Source organism: Pelecanus crispus, chromosome 1, assembly GCF_030463565.1.
Source record: "Pelecanus crispus isolate bPelCri1 chromosome 1, bPelCri1.pri, whole genome shotgun sequence".
Taxonomy (NCBI): Eukaryota; Metazoa; Chordata; class Aves; order Pelecaniformes; family Pelecanidae; genus Pelecanus; species Pelecanus crispus.
Genome location: NC_134643.1, coordinates 220,361,800 through 220,376,486, shown reverse-complemented (window position 1 = coordinate 220,376,486; position 14,687 = coordinate 220,361,800). Strand labels below are relative to the sequence as shown.

At 38.2% G+C, this 14,687-nt stretch overlaps 1 protein-coding gene across 1 annotated transcript in view; it reads left to right on the top strand.

The window, feature by feature from the left end:
- The window catches only part of SYTL2 (synaptotagmin like 2), a 45,380-nt gene extending 30,927 nt beyond the window's left edge, over nt 1-14,453 (top strand). Inside the window, exons 10-20 of the mRNA XM_075704628.1 lie at nt 868-921; nt 2,146-2,193; nt 3,329-3,423; nt 7,474-7,593; nt 8,603-8,772; nt 9,356-9,458; nt 9,880-10,050; nt 11,173-11,251; nt 12,180-12,279; nt 13,043-13,248; nt 14,270-14,453. Coding sequence (XP_075560743.1) covers nt 868-921; nt 2,146-2,193; nt 3,329-3,423; nt 7,474-7,593; nt 8,603-8,772; nt 9,356-9,458; nt 9,880-10,050; nt 11,173-11,251; nt 12,180-12,279; nt 13,043-13,248; nt 14,270-14,415 — 1,292 coding nt within the window. The 3' untranslated portion in view covers nt 14,416-14,453. The remainder of the gene's footprint in view (nt 1-867; nt 922-2,145; nt 2,194-3,328; nt 3,424-7,473; nt 7,594-8,602; nt 8,773-9,355; nt 9,459-9,879; nt 10,051-11,172; nt 11,252-12,179; nt 12,280-13,042; nt 13,249-14,269) is intronic.
- The last annotated feature ends 234 nt before the right edge of the window (nt 14,454-14,687 follow it).

Here is a 14,687-nt window from a genome sequence, read left to right as displayed (position 1 = left end):
TAAGCCATATAGAGCTTGTACTGTAGAACCAAATTCTTTTCTCATACGGTCTAGTTTTCAGTTCTTTGTGTTAATTTTGAAACAACACTGGTCTATGAAGCAGACATCTATCAAAAATGCACTGTGTTAATCAGTGACGAACTGTTTCTTGGAGAGTTTTTCAATAGTGAAAGTATTGGCAACTACACAAATCGGTAATGAGCAATAACTGCCACTGTCTCCTGGCTTCTTGCTTGGGTCAAGTTAGTAGGCAGTGGAAGTATGAAAAAATCATCTTCATCTAGTAGCATTTCACCTGTGTATTCTAGCAGTTAATACACCAAACTCATTTTAAGAGAATACAGCGAGGCAAGATTGTACTTAAAATTCATTCCTGACTTCCCTCTGTAGCCTCCTAGGATTTTTTTTTTTTAAATTATTATTCCTGTATCCCTTCACTCTGCCCCTGAGTGTTTTCATGCTTATCTCACATCTAATGGGGAAGACATAAACTGAGCTTACATTTGTAAACTGAAGTGTGGAGGTGTAGATTTTGAAAGACGTTGGCTGTTGTTGGCAAATTACTCTTCTAATGCTACTTACGCTATTGCTTGCTTCTAACTAGTTTCTAGGTTTTGAGTACGTACTAACATTGTTGCAACAGCACACTGATAGAAACTGAGTCAACATCAGACTGCTGCTTGGATGTAGGCCTGAAGTAGTGTGTGAAGTAGAAAGCACCTCTTGAATTTAACCATTCCTGTGGCTCTGCTGGTTTGTTTGGGTTTTTTGTCCTCACTACGCTTAATTCTGTGATTACCACTGCCATCCATTTTATCATACTGAACAGCAAAATTTCTAACTAAGTGTTACTTTTTTTCTGTACAGATAAAGGAAAAATAAATAATCCAAAGGAAGAATTAGCTCTTAGTGCTGAAGATGGTAAATATCTTTTGTGTCTGCATGGAAGTTTTTTGGTTTTCAGTGGCTTCTGTTTGCTAGTGAAGGAGTTTTGAAACCAAGAATTGTATTGCGCTTTTAGATTAACTTCAGCATGCCTTAAATGCTTTTGCAGAATTCTGTTGTGTTGTATTCTTAAGGAATATACTTATGACTGGCTGTATCTGTAGAAACTTTGTGCCACCTACCAGTGTATTATTTTGGCCTTTGGTCATTCAGCCTATCAAACAGTCATTGAGAGTTTTGAATATTAGCTCAGTTGAAAGGCTTGGCCTAAGTAGACATTGAATTTGTCTGTTCATCTGTTGCATTATAAGATGCAAGATGACTTTTGCTTATGCAAAACACCCTTCAGAATACATCAGTTGAAAAGGAACCTCTCTTATAATCCCTGTCTTAATCCAGCAAAGTAGAATTACTCTAAGCAATAGATGAACTGCTAGATGATCTGCTGTTGATATCGTCAACCCATTGGTACGTTACAGATGCCTTACTGTTAAATTTTTCTGTATGCTTTTAGAAATTCCTAATTTAGCAAAATAAAAGCAAACGTTCTCCAAGAACATGTGAAGATGAACATAATAGAAAATGATCAAATAACACTGAATATGGTGGAATATAACACACAATTCTTTTACGGCATTGTGCCGCTACACTTTTAAAAAGCAGTTGTGCACAGTTGCATTTATTGTCATGTTTTAGATGCTTTGAAGCATTTTGCATATTAGTGGCCTATAGTATAACAGGATGGTCATAGCGTAATAGGGTGCATGCAATGTCCAGTAAATTAACAAGACTTTAAGTACCACTTTGCTTTCAGATGGAGACCCCCTACTGAAAGCATGTTATATATTCAGTATGGAATGCGTAGGCACTTATCTGAAAAGGGTGGGGTATTTTTGAGTTAAATTTAAGAGTGAATTTTTGAAAAAATTACAAACTCAGCTAAATTGATGGCTGTACAGACAGAGTAAGGCAAGTTCTCTTGAAAATATTATTCATATTTTTGCTTTGCTTATCTTGTACACTCATGTTACCTTTGTTATGATCCAGCTCCTCAAAGGAGGACACAATGCAAAACATAGAAACATATGGGGTCTGGGGAAGTCAAAAACTCCCCACATATTTTAATATATTGATGCTATCTGTAACATTGCAAAGCTGTTTGTGCTACTGAATGACTGTTGTCAATACTGCACTGAGCAGGTCCAAAACCTGATCAACATCAAGAGAGGAATGAAAATGCAGCAGGAAGTGAGTAATAGGATTCTTCCAGCAGACAATGGAGAGACTTCTCTATGGATATTTAAACTAATACATTAAAAATCCTTTTTTTGTTTAACAACTAACAAATTATACATCTGGACTAGATACTTGCTCAATGGGGAAAATGCATCTAACTGCATACTGACAATAACTGATATGTTGAGCACTGTTTGAGCTTCAGCAGCAAAAGCTTTGGAAAAGCTTAACTCATGCATTGCAAACAATCCCATCATGAGTGCAGTGTTTCGTTTTATGCAATAGATACATGTCCTTGTAGCTGGCTGTTTGTTGCCAAATAATTCTCTGTCATATGATACTCAGTATTGGTGCATTTAACAATGTGTATCCAGTCCAAAGATACAGAGCTTTAGTGCATTGTTAAATCTAAGTGGGGTTAGAGCATGGAAAATGCTGAGAATTGTGGGCTTACTGCAAACTGGATTTTTGCAAGGCTCATTTGTGCAATTAAGCTTTGTACAGTGAAAGAACATGGAAGTGAAGTTCAGTAGAGGTATACAAAAGTTGAAGAGATGGGCTGCAAAAAAGCCTGCATCATTAATGAGATATACATTTTATAATTAAATAGGAATACTTGAAAATTCCAAGTTCGGGTCTAAAAATTGCTTGATTTAGACAAATGTTCCTATTGCCATTAATTTGAGTAAAAAAAAAAAAAAAAAGAACCATGTTTGACTTGTCCACTAACTTCTTACCAAGAACGTTACGATGACTCTAATGTCAGTGATGGTATTGTTAGTGCGTGAGTGCACTTATCCTTGTTCTAGGAAGAAAATCTAGAAGGTAAACTGAAAATGCTTTCTTCATCACATTTGACGAGAATTTGCTTGCAGCACTCAGGCTTCTACATCATGTCAAGCAATTGAACATTTCTGCTCCTGCCAAACAAAGCTCTTTGGTCAGTGTTATAGGAGATGTCAAAGGATGACAGCTAATGATAGCTTCTCTGAGTCCTGGGTTGGGGGGAATCTTGCATCCAAGTTGTAAACTGGCTGTGCATGTATTTCATCTGAAGTGGTTTGTTTCTAACCATGTCCTGTTATGGAATCGCACTGTTTTGATGTACAAACTTATTTTTGAAACCTTTTGAATTGCTGCTCTTTAGTTTCCACAGTGCCTTCACAGCCTGATAAGCTGTCTTCCAACCCTGAAAAACTCAAAGGACTGAGCAAGTCAGTACCATCATTCCTACAGGAAGAGGTAAGTTCCATCTCTGAAATACTGTAACTAAAACTTTGATTACTGTGGCATTATGCATTTGTCAGGTAGTGCTTTCCAGGGTCTGCCAGGTCAGTTTAATGTTGGACCATGGCATGGAGTTGAGTTTGTGATGTACCAGTCAGGAGATGATCCCAAACAACCTGTGGCTGATTAACCTTTCAAAAGCTTTAGTCCAGTAACTAGAGGTTTATTCTTACTGTACAGCTAAACATACAGAGCATGTTTTATCTAGGAGATTGAAGCATAGTGAATGCTTGCTGTTATTCCCAAAGGCAATCTCTGTCCTTAATCTAACAGGTTTGGGTTTTTTTTTTTTTATTCAGAACTTACATATGTGCATACATTTACTTTCTTCAGAGCCTAAAATCTAAAATGAATGTGTAGTACTGTAAGAAAGTCACCATCTGGTAACCTTTCTCAGATGAGTATTAGCTTGGTGTTCTGCTTAGGGATGCAGGTTCAGGTACTGGACTGTTAACTGCGTGTAAGTGAAATTTCAGAATTTATAACAACATACTGTGCCTCTGTAAGTCTATTATTATTGTTATTATCATCATCATGGTGTGGGCCTTCGAATAAGCTTTGAAGCCATATTCAAATCTCCTAAAATGACACTGAAGTTTTAAAGTGGTTTGAACTGCCTGGTCTATGACTTCCCAAACAGCCAGTAAAGCAGCGAGTGGAGACCAAGCACAAATGTCCTACCATAAATGCCTAAGAGAGGTAGTTCCATTGGTCACAGGGAACAGGAAGCTCTGGAGAATAGGAAATACCTTATCATTGTTGAACTTGGACAACACCATATATTCTTTTTTTTTTTTTTTTTCCCGCCCTTGAGTGCCATAGTATGAATGTGAATTTGTATGGTAACTGTGCATGCAAACCTCCTCCTCCCCCAGGCTGTTAGCAAATCAGAGTTACTGATACAGGTCTCCCAAATGGTGGTACAAACATGTCAGTCCTGTCAATGAAGGATGTGCATTAGTGGACACAGGCTTAAATGGGACACAGGAATTTAGGGCATAGATATCACAAAAATACCCATGTCTGTGCCATAAAATGAGGAATCACTGCTTATCCCAGTGCTTATCACTAACTGCAGCATAAGCACCAATATTTTGGATTATTTCTCTAAAAGTGCATGTCTAAAAGGACTGAAGGGTCAGAATCAGGAATATGCTGTGCCCTGTCCTACCTTACTCCCTCCTAAAGCCCAAAATAACCAAAATGTGGTGATACAGGTTTCATTAATCTTAATCTTAATGAAAGTGCAGAATTTAAAACCAAATCTGTTTATTTTGGCCCCCAAATTTATCTTTAAAGTTGTGATTAGTTCCAATACTGTCTTGAGTTGTCAAGCTCACAGCACAGGATGTATTACAAGACATATGCATGCACGCACACACACATATAAATATATATGTGTGTGTATATATATTAAAAAAATAGAGTGTATATCTATAAAAATTCCATCTATGTATACCATGTGCTGGTTCTACCTTGGTGTTTATAATCACTGAAGTACCATCTGGCCAATACGAAGCACAAAACTAATGAATGGATAACATAAATCTGGTAGAAATAACAGGTTAAAAATAAGCATTGTAGATACCGTGCAGTCACGATAGTATTAACACTAACACTCATTTTTATATGCTAGTTCAGTTCTGGAATTACTTTAAAAATAATGAATTCTGATAACAGGATACTTTTGAATTAAAGAAATACAAAGAAATCTATCTCTTAGAGTACCAGTGTCTTTTTCCTTCTGCTTAAAAGAGATAAGAGCCTAAAAAATTAAGGGTTCTCTACTTGTGAATAGTAACAATATCCGTATTTAACATTTGGAATTCACTGGGGGGGAGGGGGAGGAATCACATCGGTAATGCATTCTGGAGGCATGCACTCACCCCAGTGCTTAATAATTCTTTGTCTCCTGAAGTTCTAGACATTCCACAAACCTCCACAAGAAGAGCTTTGAATGTTCCTATCCAGAGAGCAGGCTTTGCTGAGTAAATTAAGGACAAGGTTGAAAGTAAGCAGAACTGGATTCAGTCCTCTATCTCTTCTGCTGACCCACTGTATGGACAGCAGCTAGAATGGTCTTAGGCAAACCTGGCTTGTATCAGGAATGGTGTGGCCAGCAGGAGCAGGGAGGTGATTGTATCCCTGTACTCGGCGCTGGTGAGGCTGCACCTGGAATACTGTGTCCAGTTTTGGGCCCCTCGCTACAAGAAAGACATTGAGGTGCTGGAGCGTGTCCAGAGAAGGGCAACGAAGCTGGTGAAGGGTCTGGAGCACAGGTCTTATGAGGAGCGGCTGAGGGAACTGGGGTTGTTTAGCCTGGAGAAGAGGAGGCTGAGGGGAGACCTTATCGCTCTCTACAACTACCTGAAAGGAGGTTGTAGTGAGGTGGGTGTTGGTCTCTTCTCCCAACTAACAAGTGATAGGATGAGAGAAAATGGCCTCAAGCTGCATTGGGGTGGGGTTAGGTTGGATATTAGGAGTAATTTCTTTACAGAATGGGTTGTCAGGCATTGGAACAGGCTGCCCAGAGAGGTGGTGGAGTCCCCATCCCTGGAAGTGTTCAAAAAACGGGTAGATGTGGCACTTGGGGACATGGTTTAGTGGTCATGGTGGTGTTGGGTTGATGGTTGGACTGATGATCTTAGAGATCCTTTCCAACCTTAGTGATTCCTAGTTTTTACTTTCATTAAAAAATAATCCAGCCACCAAGCCAGGAAACATGAAATTATTACTGTCCCCTTAATTGGTTTAGTGGTGGACTTGGTAATGTTAGGTTAATGGTTGGACTGGATGATCTTAAAGGTCTTTTCCAACCTAAATGATTCTATGATTCTATATATCCTTCCTCTAAAAGAGGACTTAGGATTTTCCTGTCTTCCAAAGAGTCCATGTAGCGGGACTGATTACTCACACGGCTTAACTGTTACTGCAGTCTCTGGGTTTATTTTGGACAGGCCCAAATAGCTCTCTCCAAAACAATTTTTCTCTCAAGGAGCCTTGCCCTAGGTAGGGTGGACATTAGTCAGTCCTTACCTTTGGCCTCTGAACTGGGGTGCAATCCTGGCCTGCATTTACTTAGCAGTATAGATATAGCCAGAGAAGCTACAATCAATGGATCTTTATAAAAAGACTTATTCAAAATGCTTATTTGCTAGATATTTATATTCTTTTTCTTAATATGTGTAGAAATTATGGTGTTACTAATCTTGCATCTGTTAGTAGATCTATGACAGTTCAAAACTGTATAAAGGAGAGGAAGCCATGTAAATTGCTCACAGGTGGAACACAGCAAGGAGATGACGTTTCTATAACAGCTTGCATAGGAAGATGCTAAAGCACATGTGGGAAGTAAAGCGTCGATACTTTAGTACAGTGATAGCATGGAGACAGAATTGGGTTGTAAGTACATAACCTGATGATGACCAATTAAACCAAAACTGCAGTTCCCTGATGCAAAAGCAGGGCTCTGGTTGCCCTCTTGCAAGAAAGGCTTTTTGCAAAAGCCAGCTGTATCCAGTGCTGTTCTACTGTGTATGTTACCTTCCAGCTAACTGCCTTAAAGATAGAGGCTACAGAATTGATGGTATTCACTATATAACATAAAGGGACTGGTAAAAGACCTGAGCATTGTCACTTGCATGAGATAGTGAAGTAGAGAAGTTGAGTTTAATTGTTCCAATAAAGTTAACTTTGTACTTTTTCATTGCTCTTTGAGATTTAAAACCAAACAAAAAGCAGTAATACAACCAGGTTTTAAAAAAATTTCAGTGTAGGCTTTCCATCAGAAAAATTGCCTTTCAATTTCTTTTTTTAAATGCATGACCTAATTTAAGAAATACAAATTACTCATGTTGGCACTACAAGGGGATTTAAATTCAGGTTTTCACTGACTCCCAATCTGCATTAAAATTCTGTTTGTTTGGGTTTGTTCTTTTTCTTTTTTAATGTTCCTTGTGACTACAAAGAACCTACACAGACTTTATTTCTGTGATGTTTTTATAGAGTGATGACAGAGAGACAGATACAGCATCAGAAAGCAGTTATTCCCTTGGCAGAATCAAGAAGAGTCCCAGCTCTCTAACCAATCTTAGCAGCTCTTCTGGCATGGCCTCCTTATCCTCTGTATGTAAACCAAAGCCTTGTTTTAATGGCACTTTGCTTTTGCTAATCTCTTCAGTATTGTTCTGGCTCCCTTCTTATTCATCTTATCTTTCTTTCCTTGGCACCTGTCTCCTTCCTTTCCTCTTTGTTATGTGAACCCTGGCATGGAATGGCCTAAAAAAAAAAAAAAAAAAAAAAAAATCGGTTTTACTCTCTGTGTTTTCTAGTAATATATCGGAGCCTGTTCGGGACTCCATTGTGCAGCATACTTATAAACACTGAACAAAGAGATGGCTTTCACCCTAAGAGCTTACATTTGTAGCTGAAAGTAGGGATCAATTTATACAGAACAAACATTTAGAAAAGGAGACAGGGGAGTGGGGGAGAAATAAGTGAAAGAAAGAGACAGTATTGGTATGTGGAGTGTGTAATTAAGTCAGTGAACTAGCTAACCAGAAGTCATTAATTTATGTGGACTTTATTGGGAAAAGGAGAATTTTGGGGAAGGATATTGAGATAACAAAATGTGTACATCCTTCTCTTTCTACCTGGGTAGGGTTTAATTTTCAAGTATGTTTTGTTTAGGCATCCAATTCAGCCACAGACTTTAGCACTAATCTTTTTGTTGGTACTTTGAGAGGGCCTGTTGTCTTAAACTCTTAGGCTCTGCCTTCTGCAAGGAAAATCAGCTGAAGAGATACATGAGTAGTATTTCAAGGATCTGATCACAGGCAATCTCCAGATCTACAGCATCCTATCATTTTATTTCTTCTATCTCAATACAATAAACACATACAAATTTTTTGTAGAAAACTTGGCCTAACACCTTTGATTTACGAGTAACTTTTCTTTTGTTAATCTGCTTGCTGAGAACCTTTATAATAGTGTCCATTACATTTTGTTATTACATCTAATGGGACACAGCTGATTTCTTTACTGTCTGAATTCTGAGTGTAACTTCTACCTTAATCTTGAAGTATCTGGTGAAATGCAAGGCCTGGAAAATTTTTTCTTTTCTTGTATGATACAGGTGAGCGGAAGTCTAATGAGCATCTATAGTGCAGACTTTGGCAATGTCGATGTGAAGGGAAACATTCAGTTTGCTATTGATTATGTAGAACAGCTGAATGAGCTCCACATTTTTATTTGCCAGTGTAAAGACCTGGCAGTGGCAGATGTGAAGCGACAGCGTTCAGACCCGTAAGTATAAACGGAGAGTAATTTTTTTCCTAATGGAAGTTTTTCTTTTAACATGTAAATGAAAACTGATTTTTTTTCCAATCACTATAACCTGTTGGAGTAAACAACCAAATAAATAAAAGAAGCTATAATGTGCTTTACATGGTTTTCCCCTCTGAACTGAATATAGAATTGCCACCATAAAATAGTACATCTATTAACGTGGGAAGATCAAACTTTAAAGAATATGAAACTCTTTTTAAATTTCAACTTTCTAGATGGTAAATCCTGCTTTGGTAGGTTTTTCAATAGGTTTAGAGCCTGTAAATATGATACCTAGGCATACTATAGTTAAATATTCTGTATTTATATGTGTTGAGGAGACATTTCAACAGACTCCCCCCGGTAGAAGGAGGTTAATGTCCCACCTTGGAAACTATTGTTATACTTCACTGCTGTTCTGCTTCTTAAATGTAACCAGCTTAAGAACATAATGGCTAAAGTGGATTTCTTTTACTTTATAAGAAAACATTTGTGTATTTTGGAAGGGGAAGTTGCAAAGGATGGGTTTTTTGCTCTTCTAACCAGCCTGTCTAAATTTCAGGTATGTAAAGACCTACCTGCTTCCAGAGAAATACAAGCTGGGCAAACGGAAGACCTCTGTCAAAAAGAAAACTTTTAATCCAGTCTATAATGAAATACTGCGGGTATTTATCAAACTATTACTAGACATGAAATACTGCATGCATGAAGTATGAGGAACCTTAACTTTTAGGCACAGATCTAGATGCTCTCCAAAGAGATGTCTGTGTTAGGATGAGATGGATTGCTCTGTAGAAGTACCTATGTCCTTCCATTGATAGGTTAAGTCTACAGTGTACCCTGAATATAGCATCGAGAACACTGACTGTTGTATACTTCTTGCAAATGAACACAAGCTAAGTATGAGCTTAAGATGCTTGAAATAAGAAGTAAATCATGAAGAGAGTTTTGTTCTGAAATGAAGAAGTGAGCAGTTATGGGTGTATAAACCTGGACACGTTTTTTTCTAACCTTGTCACTTTCAGACACAGCACTGATAAAAATCCAGCTTGTTTTAATTTTTTTCTCATTTCTTCCTCCTGGCAGTATAAAATTGAGAAGGATCTCCTAAAGAACCAAAGCCTTAATATCTCTGTCTGGCACAATGATACCTTTGGGAGGAATAGCTTCCTTGGTGAAGTGGAGCTGGATTTAGGAACTTGGGACTGGAATGATAAAACCAACAAGCAGATCAACTGGTTTCCACTCAAGCCAAGGGTAGGTCACTAAGGGTGGGTTAGCTGTTTTGTATTTTCCACTGTGCAAGTGCAAAACCAAGTAATTATTTAGGCCTGGTCTTGTGTGTTCTGTGGGTTTTGTGTTGGTTGTAATTATAAATACCTTTTTACTGGTAAATGGAACATACAGTTCTGAGGTTTCTATTAGTGTAGTAAGTAGCTAGCTATTATAGTAGGAAAAACTTTCTCGTAGTCTAAGGAGTCGGAATTTCAAGGTATTTTTCACTTACATCATGTTGCTGCAACGGATAGCTGAAGGCACTCGTTCCCTGAATATGAAGTAAACCTCCTGAGAATAAGGAGCAAGCACAGCAACATTTTAATATCAGATGCAATGACGACTCCTGTGTGTGTATGCCTCTTGTTTGTTAATGGGTTTCAGACAAAATCTAAACTTTTAGCTAAGCCACTGCCAGAGGTTCTGGGTTTTTTTGTTGGTTTTCTTTTTTCTTTGAATTTACTTCATTAGTTCATTCCAAAATTAGCTCAATTCAAAGTTTAGTAATTTGTAGAACAAAACAGGAATGTTATGGTAGTCTTTAGCACTAGTTCAATTTGACTGACTTTGAAACTAATCTGGGTAGATAAATGTAAGCAAATGTTAACGGGTGCCATGTTCCATCTACAGATGGTCCATGACGCTCTATGAAGAAGTGACATATTCTTGTGCCTCTTTGCAAGATCGCTCTTGTTGAGGCTGATTTTTAGATTGTATTAAATGAGGCAAAACATTCCTATAAAAGTGTACTTTCTGTTGCACAAAGAGTAAATTTCCTGATTGAAAGAACATATGTTCTAAATAAGTGCACAACAGTGGAAAAGATGCGCCCTCAAAGCCTTTTGGCCTCTCCTGGGTCTTATTTTCTGCTTTAGTGGACGAGCTGTATATTTGAGGCACTGTCAAGTGGTTAAACATGCCCTAAAATCTCTCATGTCTTGTAAACTGAGGGAAGACTAATGGATAAGGAAACAAGAAGGAAAAAAAGAAAACCAGCTTACCTCATGTAGAAGTCAGGCTTGCTCCAGTGGAAAATTTTCATGGTAAACTCTGTGCATAAACTGTAAGGTTTGAGATTTGTGGGGTTTTTTTCTTAAATTTCAGACTTCAACAATGGCTTTTAAACTAGAAAACAGAGCGGAGATGAAACTAGCCCTCCAGTATGTCCCGCACCCTGTTGGAGGTATGCATTGTTGCTTTGTTTGGGTTTGTCAGGCCTTGGGGGTTTTTGTTCTCCTTTTTTTTTTTTAAAAAGAAAAAAAAAATTTGTTTAATGGTTTTCATCCAATTCAGACATCTACTTTTATGTTAAAATAAGATTTCTGTCCCCCGCCCCCCCCCCCCCCCCCCCCCCCCCCCCCCCAAGGATTAAGTCACCCTGGTCATGAATTCAGTTTAGGATCTTTTGTTGGTTTTAATGTTACTATAGAAGAAACTACCTCATTGGTTATAATCTTAGACTTGTAATGCAGTCTGTATGTGTAACAAAATTCTGTTTTCTCACTAATAATTTTGGAGATTATAAATCATCAGGCAGGCACTGTGATATGCTCAATAAACAGTGACAACACACTAAATTCAAGCAATATTAGAAGTAGAAAATAGCAATAAGTACTCAGAATGCAGCATTTATAGCAGTAGGATCTGTTTGTTTTAATCTTGTCTGGCAACTGACAACTGGCTGATCTGACAGTGAAGCCAGGCCAGGTCTTTAATCCAGTCAGTCAATAAGAATCACATATCTTCAGAACACAAAGGAACTAATTTGAAATTACAAGCGGCAATAAATGCTGATGTCACATAGACTGAAGACAAGCTGATCTTTTTATCTAGGAGGCTTGGAAGGAGAAGACCAGTAGCATGTATTTGTTTAGTTGGAACAGAAGAAAAGTCACTGTAGGAATACAGGCATGATGGGATCTTGCAGTACTTTGATGGGATGAAGGTTGCAGCTGCAAGAGTACAGAGAGGGATGTTGAATTAAGACGTGAGATAATGAGAGTCTAGGCCGAATACCACCTCTACAAATGGGCAGGGACTGCTGCATGATAGAAATTACCTTTAAAAGGTATCTACAAGGCTTAATCAGATGTTTTGTTTTGTTTTTACAGGAAAGAAGACTCTATCTACTGGTGAGGTCCACATCTGGGTGAAGGAGTGCCATGACCTTCCTCTTCTGAGAGGCAACAGGCTCAACTCTTTTATTAAGTGGTAAGAACTGGTTGAAGTCATCAAACATGGTGGCCTAACAGTGCTACTGTTGTGCTTTCTAATCTTATCTTCATTTTTCTACGTTCCAATTAAAAAACACATAATTATTTTCTGATTCTCCTCCTTTATTGTAATGCAAATTGTCCTGCAGGGGTTACAACTTCAAGATGCTAAGTACATACCACCAAGTAAAACATACGGGGAGAACTTCCTGCGTAATCATTACTCTTTCATTTTTGTCTGCTCAGTTACTTGGTGGAAGGGCTAGTCAAAATTGTGCCTGCGTTTATTTGCATTTAAACAAAGCGTGTTTGTGAAAGAGTATGGTTTGGCTTAGCAAATCGTGGGAGGAGACAGAAGTGAGAAGCATAGCTGTATTTCTTCCTCCTTCCTTTCCACATAGAGACTAAAAATGTAAAGAGACAAGAATAACAAGATGGTTGGGGAAACCCCTGGCAGCAACAAAGAGGTTTCAGTATCATTAGTGCTAATGCAGCAACTAAACTCACTGGTGCCTCTTCCCCACCTGCCCTCCCCCTTCCCTTCCGTCCTCTGAAGCACATGGATATGTGCTGCCAGTATTTCTTGGGAGGGACTGAGAATATGACCTTTGTCTTCATCTCCATGATGCTAAAGCATCTTACCTTCAGTCACATTCTAACATGCAAAGGACAGTGTTAATTGGTAGTTTTTGTCTGTTCAGGACGTTTAGCGCAGGCTATGCTGCGCAAGTGCAAACTGACAATGGTTTTTCTTTCTGAAGTACCGTTCTTCCAGATACTAGCAGAAAAAGTCGCCAGAAAACAAGAACAGTGGCAAAAACTACAAACCCGGTATTCAACCACACCATGGTCTATGATGGCTTTAGACCAGAAGATTTGAAAGAAGCCTGCATAGAACTCACAGTCTGGGACCACAACAAACTAGCCAACCACTTTCTGGGAGGTCTCAGGATAGGCCTTGGAACAGGTACTGGACAATTAATGCATTAATCATTAAATTACAAAATACAGTTTTTCCTTTTTTTCCTCTTCCGTTCCATTTGTTCTCTTTTTGCAAAGATCACTGAACAGCCTTTCAGTTATTTACTTACTGAAGTTTCACACAGTAACTTACCTATTCTTCAGCACAGATCCTGAAATGTAAATAATAGTAGTGTTATGAAGGTTAGGAAAACTGACAAATAAGAATAAATATTAGAAATAAACCTTTGTCTGGCCACACACTGTATCTGGTACTGTTTGAAGTACAAGAATATGCTATTCCTGAACCCAAACTCTTGATAATGTCTTACAAACTTAAGCATGCAAAAACTAGGTATGTGGTGTAAAGACAGTATTGGGTGGAGATAATAGGATAGATCAGGAATGCTTGATTAAAATTTGAAGACATTGGATAGGAAAACTTACATGCAGACAAGTTTTTAGCATAAGGACAATCTAAGATGTGCAGATAGAAGAACTGTATGTTTTCCCTATCATTATATTTGTCCTTTTTATTGTCCTCTGTGGTCTGAGGGGAGGATATGTTTGGAGTCTTTTCAAGCAAATGCAAGAAAAAATTACTTTTCCCAAATTAGCTTCTTGTATGGTTCACCAGAACAACCTAAAATAAAAATTAGGATAGTAAATCTCAATTTGAATTTTAGAGTACCCAAGGCTGTATTTCAGTACAAAATCAGTGTCCTGTTTTATTCTTAAACCCTCTCAGATCTTAGTCGCCCATACAACCCTTAGGATTGTGACAAAAAGACTAAGGATAGCAAGGAAAAAACAGCCTGCAGAAAGATGATGAAGTTTCCGTGTGAAACTGTCGTTAATTGTATTTCACAGAATTGTTCAAGTGTTAAAATGTAGAACTGGATCTTCAAAGTACTAGGTCAGCTACCGGAGGAGGTGAAACTGTTTTAGAAGACAGGCAAATTTGATTGTCTGCTCTCAGCTCTGCAGCGTATTAAGTAATGGTTCTCTTAAAACTGACATTTTTCTAGGCAAAAGCTATGGAACTACAGTAGACTGGATGGATTCTACTTCAGATGAAACTGCCCTTTGGGAGAAGATGATGAACTCGCCAAACACATGGATAGAAGATACACTACCTCTCAGGATGCTAATGGTTGCAAAATTGACAAAATAAGGTGGCTTTGTAATTGCTAGTGTCAAAAAGAAACCTTGGGAATGAAATTAAAGGTGTGGGGGTGAAACCTGGAAGAGGAGCGCGGTAGCTCTTTTGACAGTCTCTGCTCCGTTGCTGTTCTGGTTTTGTGCTGTCAAATGTCACTTTGTATTTCAAATTAAACTTCTGCCTGCAGATTATTATGTAAATTTAAGGGATCCTTTCATTTCTTCTTCACTGAAAATGACTTCCAGAGAGAAGGCACTTGCAGAATTCAGTGGTAGAAGCAGCTG